The following is a 25,993-nucleotide window of genomic DNA, read 5'->3' as shown; positions in this document are numbered from 1 at the left end:
AAAATTTATTTCTAATCTAAGGAAGATAGGACTTTTTAAAACTTCTGAAAAATACAAAGTTCTTTACATCCTGTAAGTTGATGATTAAAATTTTTTAGAGCTTGAAAAACTGACATTAAAGGAACTTTGTCCAAAGGTTCTAATTAGTGTGGTGATTTAGAGTAGTGGGATCAATAAATATGTCTTTAAATTTAATTCACTTTCTAGCAATATTGTTAAATCTGTACAAAAATGATACAAATCTAATAATAAATGACTCCAAATTTAATGTGTGTTTCTTTTCCTCTTAAGGCATCTGCTTCCGGTGATGTGAGCTGTGTGGATGAAATTCTTAAAGTAAGTTGTTGATTTTTTTTTTTTTTTATAGTTTCAGTCTTTTTTATTTATGATGCTCTGCTATCTTTTTCTCTCTTCTCCCCAATGTTTCTCAAAGGATGTGAAGCAGGAAATTGCTTACATGTGTAACCTCATTATGTCCTTAAAAAGTAGTTGACTCTATTTTGCTTATTTTCATACTTAGTTTCTGAATCATTTGGTTTGTTTACTGTCTGCCCTCAAAGAACTGGTTTTGTTTTTCATTTTTAAGTAAAGCAAATTCCAGGTTTAATACTTTGCCTTGAAAAGAGGAAGAAAGCAAATATAATTGCACTTTCTAAGGCTGATCAGTTAATTTAAGTGCTAAAAAACTCAGTAATTACCAGTCAAAACATTTCATTGAAAATACTTGCTTTGTAATTCTTCTGTACATACTGGTCAAATCCTACAATGAAAGACCTCTGAATATTGCTCATTTTGAGTGTTGAGTGGAATATGTTTAAAAGTGACACGTGACCAAAATGTGTATTCCTCTTTTGGGAAAAGAAAAAGTTGTCTGTCGGAAAAAGAGAAAGTCCAGGAAATTAATGAGTGACAGTGACTGCTTTTGGCTCAATAGAGAAAAACTGTTAAGTTACATATTACTTGTACTTTTTGCATAAGCTCCTGAGTTTTTGTGTCTATACGTGCATTTCACTGTGGATACTTCTGAAAGACTACTTGCTTTGCTGCCTCCACTTTATTCTCTCCTTCCTTTCTTCAGCCCACTGCAGTCTTTGATATACTTCTATCATTCTGCTGAACCTGTTTGTCTAAGGTCATTATCTTCCCCTTCACTGGGGCTTTCATTTGAGTTCTCTGCTGTTTCTGCTGTTTTAAAGAATTTTTATTTTTTACTTCTGGAAACCTGATTCTTCCTTCCCTTGACTGTTACTATGCTTCACTGTTTTTATTTCCTTCCACCCTTGTCTCATTCTCTGCCTTTTGGAAACCTTTGTGTCTTCTCTTCTTTTATTTTTTAAATTAAAAATTAAAAATTTTTTTTATTTTAGAGAGAGAGTGGGAAAGGGGGTCTGGGGAGGAGGGAGGGAGGGAGAGAGGGAGAGAGGGAAAGAGGGAGAGAGAGAGAAAGAGAGAGAGAGAGAGAGAGAGAGAGAGAATGAATCCTTAGCATGGAGCCTGACATGGGGCTCGATTCCACAACCCTGGGATTATGACGTGAGCCAAAATCAAGACTTGGATGCTCAACCGACTGAGTCACCCAGGTGCCCTTTTTATCTTTTAAATATGGGTCCTTTTTTCTAGCTTCTCCTTTTCTTTTTGCTCTGTCTTAATTTTCCTTTATTGTTAATGGCTTCAACTATTAGCAGTTCAGTCTTTATCTCCTGCTTAGCCTTCCTTGGGTTGTGGTTTATGTCTCTTCCTTGCCTCGTAGCTGTGTGTCCATTTGCATTTCTCCCTGTTTTTTTTTAGATTCATCATGTCTAAAGGCAGATTTATTAGACTTCCTTCTATTAGTGGTACTACCATTCTCATGTGCTTATAAGTGTAAAATCTTCATTTTCTCTCATTTTCTGTTTAATCACAAAACTACATGTACGCTTTGAATACTCCTTGGAAATACCATTCCTTTATTTCCATTTCTGCCACCTTGAGCTTCAAAAATTGCAATATACAGTCCTTGCTTTGCCTTTCTGCCTTGAGTCTCCCTTCTCCTCTGTCATCTATATTGGTACCAGATTCTCTCTTTAATCCATTGTCTTCATAAGTTAATTTCCTTTTTAGAAGTTTTCAGTGAGTCTCTAAGCCCCATAGAAAGAATAGTGTCCAGCTTCAACATTCTAGACCTTCTGTAGGCCGGTTCTAACCTCTTTCACTATTGATTCACCACTTTTGCCAAATTGGTTTCACTAAGGCATGTACTTACTTGCTCTTTTACCTTTTTAAAGTAAACTTGGTGAAATATGTTTCTCCTTAGTCTTCAGTCATATATAGATTCTATTTTTTTCTTAGAATCCCAGTGAAATCCTTCTTTCCCCTATGTCAGACCCATCAGATCACAAAAATAAGTCTTTCCTTTGAATCTCACATAGTGTGCATTTTTCAGTTGCCATGTATATAAAAAGTTTAACAGCATTTATCTTTTCTCTTGCATCCTCAAAAATGCATGATATAATACCTGGAAGAATCTTAGATTTATTATATTTAATTACTCTTTGATGTTACTGACCATTTATTATACATTTTGTATATACAGGGCTTGGCACATGGCCTTGGGTTTAATAGGTGCTCTGACATTTAATGATGGAGTTACATAGATTTTCTGTTGAGAGTACTTTGGTATTTGAAGTGTAAAATGCACACTGAAAACCTAGAGTGCATGAGTTTCTGTTTCCTTTCCCTGTATGCAGTGTGTAAGGAACTTCTGGTCCTGACTGCCTTCATGTTTTCTTGATATTTGTAGTCCTCCTGTTTCTGGGAACTCCATCATGAACTTAAAGAAAAAACATTTCAATCTAAAAATGATACATGTTTATTGTAAAATAAAAAAAGATTAATTCAAGGCTTACTAATTGAGCACCTGCCATTATCAAGCCCTTCGGATACAGTGGTGATAATAATGATAGTATTGCACCCTTTGAATTGATGTTCTAGAGTAGGATATTGGAAATAATCAACTATGTAATATTATTTGAGAACATGAAATGCCATTGAAAAATAAAGCGTTGTAAGAAGATAAAGAGCAATTACAGTGCAGGTGGCTGTTTTATGAGGTTCAGGTAGTATAGACTGTATCACATGCCCATGTCCCTTCCTCCTCCTGTCATTCTGTTGCCCACAGGTAGCCAGAGATTTTTTTTCACATATGAGCATTTACTAGCACATAGACTATGATTTGTATTTATCACTTAACAATATATTGTGGACATGATTTCATATCAGTAGTTAAAATTATTCATTTTACTGTCTGCTTGGTGTTCCATTGTATGACTGTCTGGTAATTATTTCTGTGCTGTTGGATATGTAGGTTGTTTCCATTTTTTAAGCATAGGCCCCTTGAACATGTATTTTTACCTAACTATGTGGGTATAGCTACAGAGTAAATTCCTAAAAATTGTACCACTTTTAATTTATTGTATTTTCTCAGTCTATCTGATGGCTTACTTTGAGCTATATGCCAGAAATAAAACACTCCCTCCTTATTCTAAATCTGATTATCTCTCTTTCCCCTGCTCTTCTAACATATACATTGTGATCTTATCCAAATCTCCACTTGAACATAGTTGGCATATGATTAAACAGAAGGCATTGAGCGAAATCATACTTATGGCCTTGCTTGTCTGTCTTCCTTTTCATGTGCTTTTGATTTCTCTCTTCTGATTTCCTCCACCTGACCAAAACTTCCTATCAGTTAATAGGTTCTGCAGCCAGACTTCCTAGGGTGCAACTGTGTGTCCATTACTTACTACGTGTGTGACTTTTAATGGACAATTTCTGTGCTTCAGTTTCATCCTACGCAGAGTCAGGGTAATAACAGTATCTACCTCCTAATATCATTGTGAGTACTAAATGAGGAACAGACAGGTAAAACGGCACAGTAGGTGGCCCATTACAGGCACACAGTGTTACCTCCTTTTCTTATTATTACCCCCGTCACAGCTCTCACAGCCGGCTCTTCCTCAGTAGCATTGTACTGTGTGCCTTGTGTTTGATCACAGGCTGATTTCTGTGACATTTCACAGGTTTCGGCATCCTCACTCCAAGCTTCTTGAAGCCAGGGAGTGTATATTATTTATCTTACTGTTTCCTGCCCCCATAGTGCTTTGCACACAATTGTGCTTAATTAATACTTACCGATCAAATATGTATACTTTTGGAGGAGCTACCATGAAACCAGCATTTATAATATAAATCTGGTTTTTAGCTATGTAACTTTTATCCTTGAACTGGTTGAAAACAAACTGTAATAATTACATTTCAGGAGATGACGCATTCATGGCCTCCCCCTCTAACGGCTATTCATACACCATGCAAAACAGAACCTTCCAAATTTCCTTTTCCAACTAAGGTAAGTAAATAACATGTGTCTTTGATTCTGTTAGAAAACTCTCAATGGCTTCACTAAAATCATATGAATTCAAAATTGTCTTGCCATTCCCATTCTAGTGGGAGACAGACAATAAATTAGTGAATAAATACATAAGTTCAGATAGTGATAATTGCTATGAAGAAAATAAAACAAGATAACGGAATCAAGAGCGACTTGGATTAAGAAGTTCTTGAAAAAGCTTTGGAGGCAATTGGGAAGAGAATTAAAAGGCATCAAAGTTTTTTGGAAACTGTTATGGTATTCTAAGCTGCAGGCATTAAGGCTTCTCAGACTGTCTGAGGAACTCCTTTCCAAATTGGATGTAGCAACTGTAAATATGTGCTATGGATGGAGGTCCCTCAGACAACAGTTCCAAGCTCATCTACAATCAGCAGATATGCTTTTTTTTTTTTTTACATTAATTTATATTTACACGAACAATAAAAGAATATATTTTCCTTGTGGAAGTTTGATCAGGACCCCTGTTAATAGCTTTCCCCAATTTTGCCTCCTCCATCTTACCGGAACTACTTTCATACATACCTTTGCAAGTCTTTTCATATGCATTTACATACATCTATATGTGATCATTACATGTAAGCACTTTCTCATGTACTTTATTTCTGCACCAGTTTATTGTTCTATATTTTTAATCAGCAACAGGTCTGAAAGACCTTTTCATGTTATTATGTATCTTTATTGTATACTGATAATATATTACATATAGAGGTATTTTACTTCTTTTATTTGTATCCATGATATAAATGTATCTTAGTTGAATTATTTTACTTTGGTATCTAAGTTGTTGCCAAGTTTTCATTTCTATAAACATTGCTTTAGTGGGTATCTTTTTCATGCCTTCTTGTGTGCATGAGGTTTTTTTTGGGTGAAAAGTAAGAAGTAGAATTATTGATTATATATTTAATACATATTCTTAAATTCCCTCCATATCAGTTGTACCAGTCAGTACTCTCACTTGTATTCCCTATTATTCCTCACATGCACATCACCATTTGTTATTTTAAGCACCAGTCTTTTTTTTTTTAAAGTTTATTTATTTTTGGGACGGAGAGAGGCAGAGCATGAACGGGGGAGGGGCAGAGAGAGAGGGAGACACAGAATCAGAAACAGGCTCCAGGCTCCGAGCCATCAGCCCAGAGCCTGATGCGGGGCTCGAACTCACAGACCGCGAGATCGTGACCTGGCTGAAGTCGGACGCTCAACCGACTGTGCCACCCAGGCGCCCCTAAGCACCAGTCTTTTGAGTGCAAGATGGTATTCCGTTTCCAAGATTACTCATGGGGTCCATTTCTTTACACATTTGTCATCCATGTGATTTCTGTGTGGATGAATTTACCTGTTTCCTCTGCTCTTTGGCTTGCATCCTTCACTTAAAATATTTTAGGAGGATTTCTTTTTGTGTTTATTGTTTTGTGAATTCTGGATTTAATAATTTCTTCTATATGCTGTAAATGTATCTCCCAGTTAGAGTCTTTTTAAGTATTGTGGTCCGGAAGATGTTAATTTTGATGAATATGTAGAATTTTCTCTTTCACGAAGCTTTTATTTTTTAATGTCTTATTAAAGAAGCTTTCTCCTTTCCCGGGATCATAAGCACACCCTCATTTTTTATTTTAACGTAATTGCAGTTTTGAATAATTAGAACATTTCCATCACTGCCGAGTCCCCTCACGTTTCTTTGCAATCTGCTTCACCCCCACCACTGGCCCTCACAATTACTGATATGTTTCATGTCGCTACAGATAAGTTTTGCTTTTTCTAGAATTTCACATAAATGGAAGCCATGCAGTGTGTATTTCTTTTGCATATATGTTTGCCTTCTTTTGTTCAGCATGTATTTTTGGAATTTGTCCACGTTCGTGAACATATCAGTAATTTGTTCTTTTTTATCCCTGAGTTTCTTTTTATTTGTGTTGTATGAAAATACCAGAATTTGTGTATCCATTTACCTGTTGATGAACATTTGGGTCTTTTCCAGATTTGTGCTATTAAGAATAGAGTATCTATAAATAGTGACTTACAAGTCTTTGTGTGGACTTGTTTTCTCTTTTCTAGGGTAAATACTGGGATATATGGTAAAAAGTCAAATTGCTGAGTCATATGCTGAGTTCATATTAAGTTGATACTAACTTAATATTTTCAAGGTGATTGTATCACACTTTTACTTCACCCCACTTGCATCCCTCAGTAGTATATGATAGTTTGATTTGTTCTGCATCCTTGTGTGCATTTGGTATTGTCTATTGAGTTTTAGCCATTTTACTGGGCACGCAGAGGTATCTCCTACTAGTTTTAGTTTGTAATTTCCCTGATGACTAATGATGTTGAACCTCTTTTTATGAGCTTATTGACTATTCTTTTGGAAGTACCAGTTCATATCTTTTGCCGTGGGGGTGGGGGTGTGTTTGGGGGGGGGGGTGGCCCAGCTAGGTAGGGAGTGTTATTTGTAGTTTTCTTTAATGTCTGTATTTGATTTTGGTATCTGGGAGTGCTGGCTCTTTAAAAGGAACAGGGAAAAGTTCTCTTCATCTTTATATTCTGAACTGGTTTGTGGAATTTAGTATTAATTCTTCCTTGAATGTTTTAATACACTTCAACAGCGATGCCATCTGGGCCCATAGTGGTCTTTATTGGAAGGTATTAAATTATAATTTCAAAATTTTTATTAGATGTAAGAGCTATTCAGATGTTCTGTTCCTTGTGTCAATTTTATAATTTCCGTTTCCTCTAAGTACTCAAATTTGTTGACATAGAGTTATTTGTAAATAATATAAATATTCTTTTAATGCCTCTAGGATATCTAGTGGTCATTTTTTCCCTTTATTGGTGATTTGCATTTTCTCTCTTTTTTTCATTTTCCTTGATTAGACTAGCTAGGTTTATGAGTTTTACTGATCATTTCCAAGAACCATAGTTTACTTTTTTCAGTTTTCTATTTCTTTGCTTATTCCTTGTCTTCATTCTACTTATTGTGAGTTTCATTTACTTTTAACTTCTTTTTTTATTTTATTTTCTTTTTTAATTTAAATTACAGTTAGGTAACATACAGTACAATACTGGTTCCAGGAGTACTTTTCTTTTAACTTTTTCAGATGAAGGCTTAGATAGTAGATTGTAAAACCTTTCTTGTTTTCTCTAAAACTACAGTTTACCTCTGAGCCCTACTTTAGGTGTATGTCACAAATTGTGTTATATTGTTTATATTATCATTCATTGCATAATATTTCTTTATTCCTGTGTGACTTCTTCCTTGATCCATGGGTTATTTAGAAGCATGTGGTTTTATTTTCAAATATTTGAGGATTTTCCACATACCCTTTGTTACTAATTTTCTAATTTATTTATGTTCTTGTTAGAGAATATATGCTATATTATACCAATTTTTAAAAATTTATTAAATGTTTTATGGCCATTATATGATCTTTCTTGGTGACCATTATGTATACTATATAGAATATGTTCTGTATATATCAGATCAAGTTAGTTGAGAGTGATTAGTCGTCTGCATTTTTACTCACTTTCTATTCTATCAAGTAATGAAAGGACAGTGTTGACATCTGCACCTGTATTTATGGATTTTTCTGTTTCCTCTTTGAGTTTTATCCATTTTGGGTTCATGTGTTTTGAAGCTTTGTTTATTAGGTATGTACACATTTAGGATTGCTATATCTTTCTGATAATTTGATCCCCCCCTTTTTTTTTTCCATCATGAGGTGTTGGTTTTTATATCTGGTATTAATACTTGTTCTGAAGTCTACTTTGTCTGAGATTCATATAGCCATTCATGCTTTCTTTTAATTTACTATTGACAAGGTTTAACGTTTTCTATTCTTTTATTTTTAATCTATTGGTGGCTTCATATTTAAATGACTTTCTTAAATGTTTATTTTGAGGGGCGCCTGGGTGGCGCAGTCGGTTAAGCGTCCGACTTCAGCCAGGTCACGATCTCGCGGTCTGTGAGTTCGAGCCCCGCGTCAGGCTCTGGGCTGATGGCTCAGAGCCTGGAGCCTGTTTCCGATTCTGTGTCTCCCTCTCTCTCTGCCCCTCCCCCATTCATGCTCTGTCTCTCTCTGTCCCAAAAATAAATAAACGTTGAAAAAAAAAATTTTTTTTAAAAATTATAAAAAAAAAAAATGTTTATTTTGAGAGAGAGTGCGTGCACACACAAGTGTGTATGTGCAGGGGAGGGGCAGAGAGAGAGAGAGAAAGAGGGAGAAAGAATCCCAGGCGGGCTCTGTGCTGATAGCAGTGTAAGGCTCCATCTCCTGAATCGTGAGATTATGACCTGAGCTGAAATCAAGAGTCGGATGCTTGACTGACTGAGCTACCCAGGTGCCCCTGAAGTGAGTTTCTTATAGTCAGCATATAATTTTGGGTCTTGGTTTTTTAGTTTGCCGGTCTCTAGCATTTAATCTTGGAGTGTTTAAACCATTTCCTTTTAATGTAGTAATTGATATTGATATTGTAGGGTTTTTTTTGTTTTGTTTTTTGTTTTTATGGTAGGGTTTAAATGTACCTGACAATGTTAAATGTACTATTTGCTATTTGTTTTCCATTTGTCCCAACAATTCTTTCTTTGTTCTTTTTTTGAGGTTCTTTTGGATTGAATAATTATTTTTAATATTCTATCTTGAATTATTTAATAGGTATACTTTTTTTTAATTGTAAAATTAAAGCTTGAGTTTATCAAAAGACTTTGAACTTAATTTCACAGTTCTGGCTTATGAATGCAAGTCCATTCATAATTTTTTTTTAGGTGACAGTTTTATTAAGGTACATAACATACATACCATACAGTTAATTCATTTAAAACATACAGTTAACTGGTTCTTAGTATATTCATAGTTATGTAACTATAACCACAATTATTTTAGAACATTTTCATCACCACCAAAAGAAACTCTATACTACTTAGCAGTTACCCTTCTGTATCCTCCAGTCTCATACCCTAACCCCAAAGCAGTCACTACTCTACATTATTTCTCTATTCATTTGCCTCTTCTAGACATTTCATATAAATTGAAGTATACAATATGTGGTCTTTTATTACCAGATATTTTTACATCTGGCATGATTTGTTTATGTTATATATCATTATTTTGTTCCATATGAAAATTGCTGCTATAAACGTGAGTGTAGAAATGCTTGTGTAGACATATGTTTTCAGTTGTTTTCACTTGGTTTTATATACCTAGGAGTAGAATTGCTGGGTTATATTGTAACCGTGTTTAATCTTTTGAGGAACTACCTCATGTTTTTCCAAAGTGGTTGCTACATTTTATATTTCCACCAGCAGTGTATGAGCCTTACAGTTTCTTCAAATCCTGGCCAAGTTGTTATTACCCTTCTAGCTATTTTAAGTGGGTGTGAAGTGGTTTGTCCTTGTGGTTTTGATATTAATTTCCCTGATGGCTAGTGATGTTGAGAATCTTTCTATGGGCTTCTAGGGCCTTTGTGTATCTTATCTGGAGAGATATCTCTTAGATATTTTGCTGATTTTTAATGTTTATTTATTTTTGAGAGAAAGAGTGCAAGTGGGGGAGGTGCAGAGAGAGACAGAGACACAGAATCTGAAGCAGGCTCCAGGCTCTGAGCTGTCAGCACAGAGCACAATGCAGGGCTTGAACTCTTGAACTGTGAGATCATGACCTGAGTGAAGTTGGACTCTTAACCGACGGAGCCACCCAGGTGTCCCATATTTTGCTGATTTTTAAATTGGGTTGTCTTTTTATTATTCATCGGAGTTTTTTCTAGATCTTAGAGTGTAGTCCCTTGTCAGATGTATGATTTGCAAAAATGTTCTCCCATTCTGTGGGTTGTCTTTTTTGCTGTCTTGATGGTGTTTTTTAAAGCCCAAAAATCTTTTAATTTTGATGAAGTCCAGTTTATCTTTTGTTGTTTTTGTGTTTTTGATGTCCTATCTAAGAAACCAGTGCACAGTTCAAAGTAATGAAGATTGACATCTATATTTTCTTATATGAATTTATAGTTTTACCTCTTATATTTAGGTTTTTGATCATTTTGAGTTAATTTTTATATTTGGTGTGAGATAAGTGTCCAACTTCATAATTTTGCATGTGCGTATCCAGTTGTCCCTGCACCATTTGTTGAGAAGACTGTTCTTTGCCCATTGAATCATGTTGGCACCCTATGGAAAATAAATTGACCATAAATGTGAGGGATTTTTGTGTACTCTTGCGTTCTTTTTCACTGATCTGTCTGTTCTTATGGCAGTGTCACACTGTCTTGATTACTGTAGTTGTGTAGTAAATTTTGAAATCAGGGAAGTGTGAGTTCTCTAGACCTGTGTATATGTGTGTGTGTGGTTGCTCAAGGGCTTACAACATCATACACAATTATTTTAAAACAGTATGTCATTTCACATACGGGTTAGTTGCCTTGCAACAGTTTAACTTCATTTCCCTCTTTTTTATTCTTTCTGCTTTTATAATACATGTTGCTTAGCTATATGTTATAAACTTCACAATATATTATTATTTCTTACATTTTAAACAGCTGAGTATGTTAAATGACTTTTTTAAGGATTAACGATATCAATATACAGCACATATTTTAAATTTAAATTTGATATTTTGACTTACATGTAAACCTGTGAAACCATCATCATAGTACAGTTAATAAATCAGTTACCCTCAAATGTTTCTCTTTAAATTTTTTTAATTTTAATTTTAGTTTATTTATTTGTTTAAAAAATGTTTATATTTATTTTTGAAAGAGGGAGTACACAAGCAGGGGAGGGACAGAGTGAGAGAGGGAGACACAGAATCCGAAGCTGGCTCCAGGCTCCAAGCTTTCAACACAAGAGTCTGACGTGGGGCTTGAACGCACGAGCCATGAGATCACGACCTGAGACAAAGTGGGATGCTCAACTGACTGAGCCACCCACGCACCCCTAATTTTTTTTTTTTAATTCCAGTATAATTAACATAGGATTATATTAGTTTCAGACATACCATATAGTAATTCAACAATTCTTTACATTACTCAGTGCTCATTATGATAAGTCTACTCTTAATCCCTTTCACCTATTTCACCCATCCTCCTACCCGTCCCACCTCTAGTAAGTATCTATTCTCCATATTTAAGAGTCTGGGTTTTTTTTTGTCTGTCCCTTCTTTGTTCATTTGTTTTCTTAAATTACAAATATGAGTGAAATCATATGGTATTTTATCTTTCTCTGACTGACTTTATTACCATTATACTCTCTAGATCCAGCCATGTTGTTCACATGGCAAGATTTCATTCTTTTTTATGGCTGTGTAATATTCCATTGTATGTATATACCATCTGTTCTTTATCCATTCATCTATTGATGGATACTTGGGCCGCTTCCATGATTTGGCTGTTGGAAGTAATGCTGCAGTATACATAGGAGTGTGTGTATCTTTTTGAATTAATGTTTTTGTACTCTTTGGGTAAATACCCAGTAGTGTGATTACTGAATCGTAGGGTAGTTCTTTTTTTAATTTTTTGAGGAACCTTCATATTCTTCCCATAGTCGCTGCACCAGTTTGCATTCCCACCAACAGTACACAAGAGTTCCCTTTTCTCCATATCCTCACCATGTGTTTCTTGTGTTTTTCACTACCACCCCTGGGACTGGCTCCTGTCTACCCCAGGCATACACACACATGGCGGCAGCTCAGTCTGGAGAAAGTGTTTTGAAACCTCCGATTTTTAGCTCCTAAGGCTGTTTGCAAAGTAAAACTGTTGCTCTCTGTATTTCTCTTTTCCCAGTCCCTAGTCTGGAGAGGTTTTTCGCTTGTCCTAACCGTACTGCAATCCACAGCTTCTCTTTCTCTCCCTTTTTCTCTCCACTCAGGGGGATCCCTCCCCTCCATGCCCACGTTGTTTTATCTCCCCCATTTCGCATATACGCACATCTGTCCCGCCAAGTTGTCTCCATCTACCTGTGGAGATTTTTCTGTCACTCCACAGACTGATTTCGTGGGTGTTCCAAGTGTTCTGACCTCAGTACTGCTGTGTTTGAGGGATGAGGGCAATCCTGGTCCTCCTCATTCTCTGCCATCTTAACTCTTGTGTTTTGGATTTTAGCCATTCTGACAGGCGTGAGATGATATCTCATTGTGGTTTTGGTTTGCATTTTACTGATGATGAATGATGTTGAGCATCTTTTCATGTGTCTGTGGGCTATCTGTATGTCTTCTTTGAAGAAATGTATGTTCCTGTCTTTTGTCCATTTTTTAATTGGATTATTTGCTTTTTGGTGTTGAGTTGTGTAAGTTTTTTGTATATTTTGGATACTAACCCTTTATTAGATACGTCATTTGCAGATATCTTCTCCCATTCAGTAGGTTGTCTTTTTGTTTTGTTGATTGCTTCCTCTGCTTTGCAGTTTTTTATTTTGATATAGTCCTGGTAGTTTATTTTTACTTTTGTTGCCCTTGCCTTAGGAGACATATCTAGAAAAATGTTGTGACTGACAGAGTCAGGGATATTACTGCCTGTGTTCTCTTCTTGGGTTTTTAGGGTTTCAGGTCTCACATTTAGGGCTTTAATCCATTTTGAGTTTATTTAAAATACACAGAATTGGTGTGAAAGTGGTCCAATTTCATTCTTTTGCATGTAGCTGTCCAGTTTTGCCAGCACCATTTGTTGATGAGACTTTTTTCCCGTTGCATATTCTTGGATCCTTCATTGTAGATTAATTAACCATATAATCATGGGTTTATTTCTGGGTTCTTTATTCTGTTCCATTGACCTATGTGCCTTTTTTTGTGCCAGTGCCACACTGTCTTGATTACTACAGCTTTGTAGTGTATCTTGAAACCTGGGGTTGTGATACCTCTAGTTTTGTTCTTTTTCAAGATTGTTGTGGCTGTTTGGGTCTTTTGTAGTTCCATACAAATTTTAGGATTATTTGTTTTAGTTCTGTGAAAAATGCTATCAGTATTTTGATAGGGATTGCATTCAATTTGTAGATTGCTTTGGATAGTATGGATATTTCAGCAGTATTTGTTCTCTGAATCCGTGATCATGGAATATCTTACCATTTGTTGGTGTTGTCTTTCCTCAGTGTTTTGTAGTTTTCAGAGTACATGTCTTTCATCTCCTTGGTTAAATTTATTCCTAGGTATTTTATTATTTTTGGTGCAACCGTAAATGGAATTGTTTTCTTAATTTCTCTTCCTGCGACTTCATTATTAATGTATAGAAATGCAACAGATTTCTGTGTATTGATTTCGTATCCTGTGATCTTACTGAATTCATTTATCACATCTAGTAGTTTTTTTGGTCCAGTCTTAGGGTTTTCTGTATATCATGTCATCCTGCAAATGATGAAAGTTTTAATTCTTCCTTACCAATTTGGATATGTTTTATTTCTTTTTCTTGTCTGATTGATGTGGCTAGGACTTCTAGTACTCTGTTGAATGAAAGTGGTGAGGGGGGACATCTCTGTCTTGTTCCTGATCTTAAGGGAAAAACTTTGTTTTTAAAAGTTACCATTGAGTATGGTAGCCAATTTGACAATAAATTTTATATAAAAAAAAAAAGTACCACAACACAGGTAAAAAAAAAACAAAAAAAACTTACCATTGAGGGTGATGTTAGCTGTGGGTTTTTCCTATATGGCCATTATGTTGAGGTATGCCCCCCCTTAAACCTGCTTTGTAGAAGATATTTTAACTGTGCTTTTTATTTCTTTTTTTAAATGTTTATTTCTTTATCTTGAGAGAGAGAGTGACCACAAGTGAGCGAGGGGCAGAGAGAGAGGGAAGGGATTGAATCCCAAGCAGGCTTCCCTCTGTCAGTGCAGAGTCCAACATGGGGCTTGATCTCATGAACTGTGAGATCATGACTTGAGCCAAAATCAAGAGTTGGACACTTAACTGATTGAGCCACCCAGGCACCCCTGCAGAAGATTTTTACCATGAATGGATGTTGTACTTTGTCAAATGCTTTTTCTGAATTTGTTGAAATGATCATATGGTTTTTATCCTTTGTTTTGTTGGTGCACCCCAAAGGTTTACTTATGATCCTTTACAATGTTCTCTTCCTTGTACTCTCTCTACCCTTCCCATCCCTAGTCAAACACTAATCTGATTTCTATCGCTATACATTAGTTTGCATTTTTGAGAATTGTACATAAATAGAATAATAATAATATATGTACTCTTTTTGGCTCTGGTTTCTTTCAGCACAGTTACTTTGAGATTCATCCATAGTATTGCATGTGAAAATCATTATTTTTTATTGCTAAGTAGTGTTCACGTTTTATAATTTTACCAGTTTGTTTACCCATTCATCTACTGATGGACATTTGGGTTATTTCTGGTTTTTAGTTAAAAATAAAGCTGCTGTAAAAATTTGTGTACAAATCTTTATATGGGCACATGCTTTTATTTCTCATCAGTAAATACCTTTGAGTAGATGGTTAATATACATTTAACTTTTAAGAATAGCTCATAATGTTTTCCAAAATGATTGAACCATATTGTATTCCTACTAGCAATATATGAGAGTTTCAGTTGCTTCCCATATTTAACCAATGCTTGTTATGGCCAGTCTTTTTAAATTTTAGGCCTTGTAGTAATTGTGTAGGAGTGCCGCCTCATTGTGGTTTTAATTTATATTTCTCTAGTGACAAATGATGTTGAGCATCTTTTCATGTACTTATTTGTCATTTGTATATCTTCCTTGGTGCACTTTAAAAAACTTTTGCCCGTCTTTTATTGGATGTTGTCCTCTTCTTAGTGAGTTTGAGAGTGTTTTCTGTTTTCTGGCTTCAAGTCCATTATCGGATAAGAGATTTGTACATCCCTCCAATCCCAGTAAGTAGCTTCCTTTTTCATTCTCTTAACTATATCTTTTGAAGAGGAGAAGTTGTTAGTATTGATGAGTTCCAATTCATGAGTTTCTTAGTTTACAGATCATGTTTTTTTGGTGTCTAAGAAATTTTCCCTAACCCACATTCTCCTATGTATTTTTTTTTAATTTTTTTTTCAACGTTTATTTATTTTTGGGACAGAGAGAGACAGAGCATGAACGGGGGAGGGGCAGAGAGAAAGGGAGACACAGAATCGGAAACAGGCTCCAGGCTCTGAGCCATCAGCCCAGAGCCTGACACAGGGCTCGAACTCACGGACCGCGAGATTGTGACCTGGCTGAAGTCGGACGCTTAACCGACTGCGCCACCCAGGCGCCCCTCTCCTATGTATTTTTTTAAACTTCTTATAGTTTTGGGCTTTACATTTAGGTCTGTGATTCATTTTAAAGTAATTTTTGTATATGGTACAGGTATGGATGAAAGTTTATTTTTTGTGTATAGCTGTCCATTTTCATCATCAGTGTTTAAAAAACTTGTTTCTCTGCATGGAATTGCCTTAACAGTTGCACTTGACTATATATGTGGTGCATTTCTGACTGTATTCTATTTCATTAATCTCTTTGTCTATCATGATAACAGTACCAACCTGTCTTGATTATCTGACGTGAATAATATAAAGCGATAGTGATGTAAATCCTCCAATCATATTACCATTTTTCAAAATTATTTTGATTTTTCAAGGTCCTTTGCATTTTAGTATGAATTTTACAACCAACCTGTTATTTTCAGCATAAAAGCCTTCTAGGGTTTTGATAGAGATTGCATTGTGTTTATGAATCAGTTGGGGAGAATTGCCATCTTAACAGTATTGAGTCTTCTGGCCCATAGCACTTATCTTCTTCTCTATTTACCTAGGTATAATTTAATTTGTTGTTATTTTATAGTTTTCAATATCTAGGTGTTCCACACTTTCTATCAGAGTTACCTCTAAGCATTTCATTTTTTAATGCTATTATAAATGGTATTTTGTTTAAAAATGTTCAATATATGTGGGGCCCCTGGGTGACTCAGTTGGCTAAGTATCCGACTCTTGGTTTTTGCTCAGGTCATGATCTCACAGTTTGTGGATTTGATCCTTGTGTCAGGCTCTGCGTTGACAGCAAGGAGCCTGCTTGTGGTTCTCTCTCTCCCCGTCTCTCTCAAAATAAATAAACTTAAAAAAAAAAAAAAAATTTTTTTTTTTAAGTTTATATACTTATTTGTCTTTTTTTTTTTTTCAACGTTTATTTATTTTTGGGACAGAGAGAGACAGAGCATGAACGGGGGAGGGGCAGAGAGAGAGGGAGACACAGAATCGGAAACAGGCTCCAGGCTCTGAGCCATCAGCCCAGAGCCCGACGCAGGGCTCGAACTCATGGACTGCGAGATCGTGACCTGGCTGAAGTCAGACGCTTAACCGACTGCGCCACCCAGGCGCCCCTTATTTGTCTTTTTTAATGTTTATTTTTGAGAGAGAGAGACAGAGCGTGAGCGGGGGAGGGGCAGAGAGAGACGAAGACAAAAAGTCTGAAGCAGGCTCTAGGCTCTAAGCTTTCAGCACAGAGCCCAAAGTGGGACTTGAACTCACAGACTGTGAGATCATGACCTGAGCTGAAGTCGAATACTTAACTGACTGAGCCACCCAAGCACCCCAAAATAAATACACTTAAAACAAAAACTTAGAAATTTTTTTTCAGTATCTGCTTTTCCTGGCTAGTTTATAAAGATACATTTCATTTATTATTTTATTTTTTATATTGAAACCTTGATGAATGTATTTAGTTCTAGTAGCATTTTTGTAGCTACCATAGAATTTTTATTTAGACATTCATGCCATGTGTGAATAAAGGGTGTTGTTACAACTTTAGTTTCAAACCAGATGCCTCATTTCTTATTCTTGCTTTATTGCGCTGGCTAGAACCTTTAATAAAGTGTTGACTGGAAGTGGTTAGAGTAAACATTCTTGCCTTGTTTTTCATTATAGAGGGGAAAGTATTCAGTCTTTCATCATTAAGTATGATTTTAGCTGTGGAATTTTCACAGATGTCATTTATTAAATTGAGGAGGTTCCTTCTATTCACATTTGCCTGAGTGTTCTTATCAGTAGTGAATTTTGGATTTTGTTGAATGCTTTCTTTGAATCTATTGATGTAATCATATGATTTTCCTTTTTGGTTTGTGATATGGTAAATTACATTGATTAATTTTAAAAATTTAAACCAGTATTGCCTTCCTGGTAGAAACTTCACTTGGTTATTATAGATTATCTGTTTTATATGTCGATTTGATTTTCAAAAAATTTTAAAAAGAATTTTTACAAAAAAAATTTACTTCTATGTTTTTGGTCTGTCATTTTATTTTCTTATTATGTCTTTGCTGGGTTTTGGTATCAGAGTAATGCCAGCCTTACAGAATGAGATGGGACATAACTCCCTTTTGGGATGAGCACTGGGTGTTGTATGGAAACCAATTTGACAATAAATTTCATATATTGAAAAAAAAATAAACACTTTTAGTTAGAAAGCTGAGGGTAAAAGAATGATTGCAGAGGCCCAAAAGATATTGGAGATGATGAACATATAAAAGAAGATTTTCTTTTGACACATTGTAAAACGGAGCTGGGAAATGTGATGGTGCCAGGAAGGGTATAGTGATGTTGTCAGGTGAGTATCTTTATAAGATAAGGATTTTTTATATATCATATATATCATCTGTGCTGATCATGATGTTTTAGTAAAAAAGGAAAAACAAATGATACCTGGGAAAGACAGCTGGTAACCTTAAGAAGTCTCCATTAGAGAGGTTGAGATTCAGTGCTGTGATGGAGGATATTAGCTTTAGAATAGAGCACAATTAGGTCTTTCTTTATCATAGGAAGGAAAGCAGATTAGATGGGTGTAGTTGGAGATAGGTTGGTAGATTTTCCAATGATAGTTTGAAGCATACTAAAGCTTTTGACTGACCTTGCACATATTTACTATATGTTTGAAACACTACCTGGCAGTATTATAGATAGTACTTCAGAGGTATAGCATTGAATCTTTTTTTTTTTTTTTAAGTTTATTTTATTGATAGGATGTGAGCTGGGAGAGACAGAGAGGAGAGAGAATCTCAAGCAGGCTCTGCACTTTCAGCACGAGGTGGACACAGGGCTCGAACTTAGGAACCATGAGATCATGACTTGGCCAAGATCAAGAGTCTGTCGCTCACCCTCAACCGACTGAGCCCCCCGGGCGTCCCTAGCATTGAATCATTTAGATGTTACCCTTGTTCTAACTAAGATTGGTATTTAACAAACGCAATTAGAATAGTATGTGCCAATGCCTAGAATAGTTCCTGGCATATATAACCATTCAGTAAATGTTTGTTTACTGGATTTGGATATAAATATTCAGGTAATGTGTTTGAAATAACTTCAGTTAGCTACTTAGTGATGATTGCTTTGGTTGAGTTGCTTTTATAAGTCAGGTTTTGCTTTTTTATAGTTCATCTCAGTCTCTGAATTTTTAATGAATACACCTTTGTGTGTAAAACAGTTTAAAGCTTCCTACATAACTTTAATAGGTATTCATTCTTTGTGTGTTAACCATATGAACTGGGTCCACCGAGAGGACAGAAAAGGGAGAAAGTTTTGATACTTTTGGAATTTGGAGATGGCATCCTAAGGATGATGGCACCAACTGGGCTTTAAAGGAGAAGTATAAGGGTGCTAGAAGCACAGGAAGGTAAGGAGCACCCAAGAGGGCGGATTTCACACTCATTAACAGATGTGAAAGAGCAGTTCACATGCAGCTAGTGGTAGAGGAGAAGTTGAGTTTAGGAACATATTTGGAGAGCTGATTTATTAAATCCTTATCATTCACTTAAACATCCTTGATCTGTGCCATTTAAAAACAGCACAACAAATAAATCCCTCTATTCCATGTTATTCTCCATCCAGTCCTCCTCTTTAGAGTTAAACTTACTTAAAAAGTGGTTCAAATTTGCTGTCTGTATGCTTTCCTTCACTTACTCCTCAACCTAGTCTGATCTTGCTTTTACACCTCACCAAAACCATTTTCATTATGACCACTAGTGGCCCGTTTTGTAAATCCAGTTAATGTTCTTTATTTCTTTATTTTCATCAGGGTTCTCATGAGCATTAAATATTGTTTTAGCCTATGGGGCACCTGGATGGCTCAGTCGGTTAAGCGTCTGTCTTCGACTCAGGTCATGATCTCATGGTTGGTGGGTTCGAGCACCACGTTGGTCTCTGTGCTAACAGCTCAGAGCCTGGAGCCTGCTTCAGATTCTGTGTTTCCCTCTCTATCTGCCCCTCCCCACCTCGTGCTTTGTCTTTCTCTGTCTCCCCAAAATAAATAAACTTAAAAAAATTTTTTAAATAAAAAAAATACTGTTTTAGCCTATTTCCTCCTTATCTCCCACTGTACGTTGCTCATCCAGAGTTACTTTGCTTCTCTGGCTTCTCCTTTTTCTCCTCTGTCTTTGTCTCTACCGTTAAGTTTTCCTGGCATTGTGCTTGGTGCTACACGAGAATACAAAAGAAGAAATGTGTTTTGCCTCAAGCTGCCCAATAGTCCGTTGTGAAAACAAAATAATAAAAAGAATGAAAAAAATTACATATTAGTGTTTAAGTGCATGCACAGTTGCACACTCCATGCTTAGACTTAGATTGTCTTTGTACCCTGTTCCTCTTTACACAGGTGTTCCACATATTTTTATCTTCATGACAATTTTTATCTTAATTCCAGACTGTATTTGAATTCCAGATACATACATCTAGCTACATACATGACACTTCTTAGATGTTGAGTTTCAGGTGCCTTTGAGACATCTTCCAGGGAGAACTTCTGATTCTCCCTGCTAGTTCAAACCAAAAGGAAAGTAAAGAGGAAACAAGCATGATCCTCTTCCTGTTTCCTGTCTTAGTGAAGCTAGGAAAGCCTTGTTAGAATTATGCTTGGCACTTCCTTCCCTGTCACACACTCTAAACTATCACCAAGTCCTAATGATTTTGCCTCCTTTAATGTATTTTAGTTCCATTCATTTTTCTCCATCTTTATTCTTGCCACTGTGGTAAGTCAGTGGTCTTCAGAGTGAAAAGCATTTCCTCCAACATTGTGTGTATATTGGAGATTGGGGACTGGGAGAAGAGGATGAAAATTTTATAGTTGTTTTTAGTCCTAAATTTCTCTATTTTTAAGTCTGCAAAAACAAAATCAAAGTAGTATTGCTTCTCTTGATCTCAATGGCAGTTGGTCACATTTTATTTCTGAGGTATTCCGAGAGAAGTTTAGGTTTTCTCATTATGGAAAAGTTGATAGACTTGCTCTCCTTTATTTGCTCTTACTGGCTCTAGTATATTACAGTTTTAAATGTGCATAGTTAAGGTGATTTACACGGTATATTAACTGGTTTTAATTCATCTAATCTTCACTAATGCGCAAGTGGCTTAAAAGATATACCTGCAGTGAAAGTGCTGAGTGAAAATAACAGTGAGATGCATTTCTGAGCAAACAAGAACATGACAGAGCTGAGATCTATCTTCTTCTGGTATGAACTCTTTATCTGCCACTGTACAAAGTAGAAACAAAGATGCCATAAACAGAAAAGAAGGGGGGCGCCTGGGTGGCTCAGTCAGTTAAGCATCCGACTTCAGCTCAGGCCACGATCTCACGGTCCATGAGTTCAAGCCCCACGTGGGACTCTGGGCTGATGGCTCAGAGCCTGGAGCCTGCTTCCAATTCTGTGTCTCCCTCTCTCTTTGCTCCTCCCCCATTCATGCTCTCTCTCTGTCTCAAAAATAAATAAACGTTAAAAAAAAATTTTTTTTTAATATAAAAAAAAAACAGAAAAGAAGGAAACATCGGATTATCAACAGTAGTTTGAATATGCATTTATATCATTAATCTTGCTTTTGAGTGTATAACATACCTTGAGATAGTTGCTAATGAAACTATGAAAGCATCGTGGTTCATACTCACTGGTGTTTTGAGTTGTGTAATAATTCAATTCAGTCCTTAAACATCTAGGTTTAGTAAAATTGTATTATAAACCTATTTTGAGGTTTCTCCCAGTGTTCTATATCTTTGTCCAAAACCTTGGTCTTTCTGCTCTCGTTAAAAATGGCTGAAATCCAATAAAGAGCAAATCTACTAAAAGGCACTTCTTTGTCAGGAAACACTGTTGAGGCAGGCTTAGAAAGCAAAGCTCAAGATTCAGGAAATAAATATTAGAATAAATCATTCAGTGTACAAAGTTAGCTCTGTAGAGATGGGTGGAAGTGCCAGTGATTCTAGTCGTCTTTTTGTTAGATTCTTTTCCAGTTATTAAATTACTTGAAGAGCTACTTTTTTGTGCATCAAAGAAAGATATAACAGAGACAGTATAAATCCTAAAGTATAATGTAAATAATTTATTTCCCTCCCTCCTCCTTTTTTAATGGGGCATACAGTACTCCTGAATCTTTTACACTAACACAGAAGCTTGTATTTTTTGCACTAACAAAAAAATTCACTGGTTGTTTCATGACATAAGTTACCTCACATAAAAATGAGTTATGCCCCTTCCCCCAGCCTCCTTCCTCAGCCTGCATCCCTCCCTCCTTCAAGTCCCCAGTTTAAAAAAAAATTTTTTTTTTTTTTTACATTTATTTATTTTTGAGAGACAGGACACAAGTCGGGGAGGGGCAGAGAGAGAATGAGACACAGAATCCAAAGCAGGCTCCAGGCTCTAACTGTCAGCACAGAGACTGACACGGGGCTCAAATTCACAAACTGTGAGATCATGACCTGAGCCGAAGTCGGATGCTCAACCGACTGAGCCACCCAGGCACCCCTCAGATTTTACTAAACAGTTGTGGTTTATGTGTATTAAATGTTCTTTAATGTAATCTATAAAGCCTGCGTGCTATATGATATAGGTTTTCATGTCTTGAGTCTCATTTCTCTTGAGTCTCATTTCTCACTACCCTTCTGTACTTTTTCCTCTTGTGGACTGCCTTTAAGTCCTTTACACTACCAGTGCTCCCTATCTTTTCTGGCCTTTACATGCTGTTCTCTCTACCCTGTACACTTACCTTTCCCAGTTTACTTCGTACCTACACTTCACATCCCAACCTGAACAGTACTTGCTCAGAGAAGCCTTTGTTCATTTTCCTGGCTAGATCTGTGTGTGTGTGTCTCTCTCTCTCTCTTTCTCCCTTTCTCACTCACATTCATTCACATGCTCTCTCTCTCCCACACACACACACAATTAATTATAAGCTCTTAAATAATACTGTGTATGTTATTTACCTTTCATTGTACTTCTTACAATTGCCATTTTACCTTTATTTACATGAATAGTTGCAGAGATAGTCATTAACATTTTTCAGAAGAGTGTTAAGCTCCATGAGTAGAAGGCCTTTGTGTTTTTTTCCTCTTCACTTTGTTTTCCAGTACTTAGACATATGAATGGATATCGTGTGTGTCAAAGAGTTTGAGTTTAATCCCTAGGAAAAACAAAGAGCCATTGAAGGCCCTACGAAAAAAAGTAGTGATGACTCATACTAGGGTTTGGGCTTCAGAAAGGTTGACTGGAGACTATAGTTGAGTGAAGGAGAAAGATTAGAGCTAGAAAGTTCCATTAAATGGCCTTTGTAGATGAAAAAATGTGAGGACCTGAAGCCTTTGCAGCATAGATGAAGATGAGATGGTGTGCATTTAGTAGATGTTATGGGGACAGAATCCACTAGACTTTGAAGATCAGTAGACTGACTATTGTCAGAGGTGTTAGGGAAAGGAGTGAGAGATTACTTGAAAGTTTGGGCTATTAACATTTAGGCTCTTTACCAGGTAAATGAGTATAAGATAATTGGCAATTGAAAGGGGTGGAGGATTATTTATATCTGCAACATAATTCACAGGGGTGACCTTGGTCACTGCTCTATTGGCAGGTTTTTTAGTAGCTTTATTGAAATATAATCCACATGCCATGCTTTTCTCCCATTTAAAGTGTACAGTTAAATGGTTTTGAATATATTTACAGACTTATGCAGCCATCACAACAGTGAATTTTAGAGCATTTTGATCATCTCAAAAAGAAACACCCTGTTTATCTATTACCACTTCCCTCTGTCTCCTTCTCAGCCCTATGAAACCACTCATCTACTCTCTGTCTCTATAGATTTCCTTTTTTCTGAACATTTCATGTAAATGGAATCATACCATATGTGGTCTTTTGCAAGATTCTTTAACTTAGGATAATGTTTTCAAGGTTCTTCCAAGTTATAGAATATATCAGTACTTCATTTCTATTTGTGGCCAAATACTCCATTGTATGGTTATATATCACATTTTACTTATAAACTCATCAGCTGACGAACATTTGAGTTGTTTTAAGCTTTGGGCTTTTGTGAATAATGGTGCTGTAGACATTTGTGTAGAAGTTTCTGGGGGGACATAATGTTTCTTTTCACTTGGTTATATACCTAGGAGTAGAATTGCAAGGTCAAATGGCAACTGTATGCTTCATCATTTAAGGAACTTCCAGAATGTTTTCCAAAGCTAGCTGAGCCAGTTTACATTCCTACTAGGCTTTCATTTTTCTCTGCATCCTTGTCGATACTTGCTGTTATCTGTTTTTGATCCTAGTCATCCTAGTAGGTGTGAAGTATTACCTCATTGTGTGTTTGATTTGCATTTTCCCCATGACAAACGATGTCAGACAACATGTTTTTATGTGTTTATTGACCATTTGTATGTGCTTATTAACCATTTTTATATCTTCCTTGTAGAATTGTCTGTTCAGATGCTTTGCACACTTTTTTCATTGGGCTGTCTTTTTATCATTGAATTGTAAGAGCTCTTTATATATTGTAGATAGCAGTCTCTTACCAGATACATAATTGCACATATTTTCTCCCATTCTGTGGGTTGTTTTTTTATTTTCTTGATAGAGTTGTTCTTTGAAGTAAAAAAGTTTTTAATTTTGCTGAAATCCAATTTCTCTATTTGTTTCTTTTGTGTTTTTGATGTTTTTGGTGTCATATGTAAGAGTTCTTTGCCAAATCCAAGGTCATTAAGATTTGGCTCTAAGTTTTCTAAGAGTTTTGTAGTTTGACCTCTTACATTTAGTTCTTTGATCCATTTTGAGTTATTTTTTTTTATATTGGCTGAGTTAAGCATCCAACTTCATTTTTTTGCTTATGGCTAGTCCGTTGTCCTAACACCATTTGCTGAAAAGACTGTCATTTCCCTTATAGATGGTCTTGGAATACTTGTTGAAAATCATTTGACCATAGGTGTAGGCTTACAGTATTATTTTTAACAACAAAACTGTATTTTAGCATTCATACTATGTGGATTTCTCTTTCACAGGTAATTCTGTCATTAAAGCAAGATTGTGCTCATTTTTAAGTGGGCTTTTAGGGATGTTTGTGTAATTTTAATACTATGTTGTGTTCCAAAGACTTAACCTAGAAAAATGCACAATTTCCATGTGTGAAAAAGTTTTTCTGATTATGAAAGTTGAGTTTGGAAAGGCATGTTTCTTTCACTGACAGTGAGATTTTGGCTTTCTTTTTACTGGTGCTTCCTGAGTGCCAGACATTGCACTAGTGTATGGCTTACAAAGTGGTATATGACAGTCTTTTCCTCAAGTTGCTAATTGTGTGTAAAATATTGGGAGTGGGAAAAGGAAGGTAATATAGTGACATGTGAATGACCGTGTGAGGTTTTTAGTTCATAAAAGTGGTATCTTTTGACTCTATATAGGTTGTACAGCTGTTTTTACTCTAGTGTAGGTTTTTAGTATTACTTTTTTTTAATTAAACATTTTAAGACCAAGAATCTTAAATGGAAATAATTTGCTTTCCCGAAGCTCTAAATTATGATATGAGCACCATGGATGCTGCTGAAAAGAAATGAATAATAAAGGTAGAGTGTTAGGTAGCTTGATGTTTTTTGTGTTCAGCTCTGGGAGAGTTCATTACTGACCAGAACAGTTGCTGAGGCTGATCAGATGGGATCATTAAATTCTTTGTGTTTTTTCTTTTATGCATTCTTAGGAACTCAACAGGATCTTTCATTGAATTAGCTGGAATTGAATAGTTTAGTTTAAAGCATTTTTTACTAATGAGAACCCTTCTCTTAATATCACTATATAATTTTGTGTCCCTTAGGAATCTCAGCAGTCCAATTTTGGCCCTGGAGAACAAAGTGAGTATTTCTTTTCTTCTTGGTTTTCATGTTAAGCTGTTAATTGAGCATTCATTTCTCATGGTCACATCATATATTGGTTTTATAATTCCTTCACGTGTCTTTTCCCAGTTTTTATTATTTGATAGTTTGTAATGAGTTAAACTGAATCTTGGTATACTTAAGAAATGAAAAATTATAGAGGCGCCTGCGTGGCTCAGTCGTTGAGCACCCGGTTCTTGATTTCAGCTCAGGTCATGATCTCACAGTTCGTGGGATCGAACCCCACTTTAGGCTGTGTGCTGACAGCATGGATCCTGCTTAGGATTCTCTCTCTCCCCCATCTCTCTGTTCCTCCCCCCAAAATAAATCAACATTTTTTAAAATGAAGAATTATAGATCCTTGGAGATCAAATTGACTAAGTATTTCTTGAAGTAATAAGTTCAAAGTACATGAATTCAGCTTGATGGACACCTCATAAACCCAAGAGCATTCCTCTCTCTCTATCTTGCATGAAGATAGTTGGTTCTGTGACAGTT

At 36.0% G+C, this 25,993-nt stretch overlaps 1 protein-coding gene across 3 annotated transcripts in view; it reads left to right on the top strand.

Moving 5' to 3' along the window:
- The window catches only part of AFF4 (AF4/FMR2 family member 4), a 97,292-nt gene that overhangs the window by 38,937 nt on the left and 32,362 nt on the right, over window positions 1–25,993 (top strand). For 2 of the 3 annotated variants that reach the window (XM_043587681.1, XM_043587691.1), the window contains exons 4-6: window positions 292–336; window positions 4,298–4,384; window positions 25,438–25,474. In XM_043587681.1, coding sequence (XP_043443616.1) covers window positions 292–336; window positions 4,298–4,384; window positions 25,438–25,474 — 169 coding nt within the window. The remainder of the gene's footprint in view (window positions 1–291; window positions 337–4,297; window positions 4,385–25,437; window positions 25,475–25,993) is intronic. The other variant, XM_043587702.1, reaches the window with a different exon arrangement.

The sequence above is a fragment of the Prionailurus bengalensis genome, chromosome A1 (genome assembly GCF_016509475.1).
Source record: "Prionailurus bengalensis isolate Pbe53 chromosome A1, Fcat_Pben_1.1_paternal_pri, whole genome shotgun sequence".
NCBI lineage: Eukaryota > Metazoa > Chordata > Mammalia > Carnivora > Felidae > Prionailurus > Prionailurus bengalensis.
The sequence above is the reverse complement of the archived record's forward strand: the minus strand, read 5'-3'. Positions and strand labels throughout refer to the sequence as shown.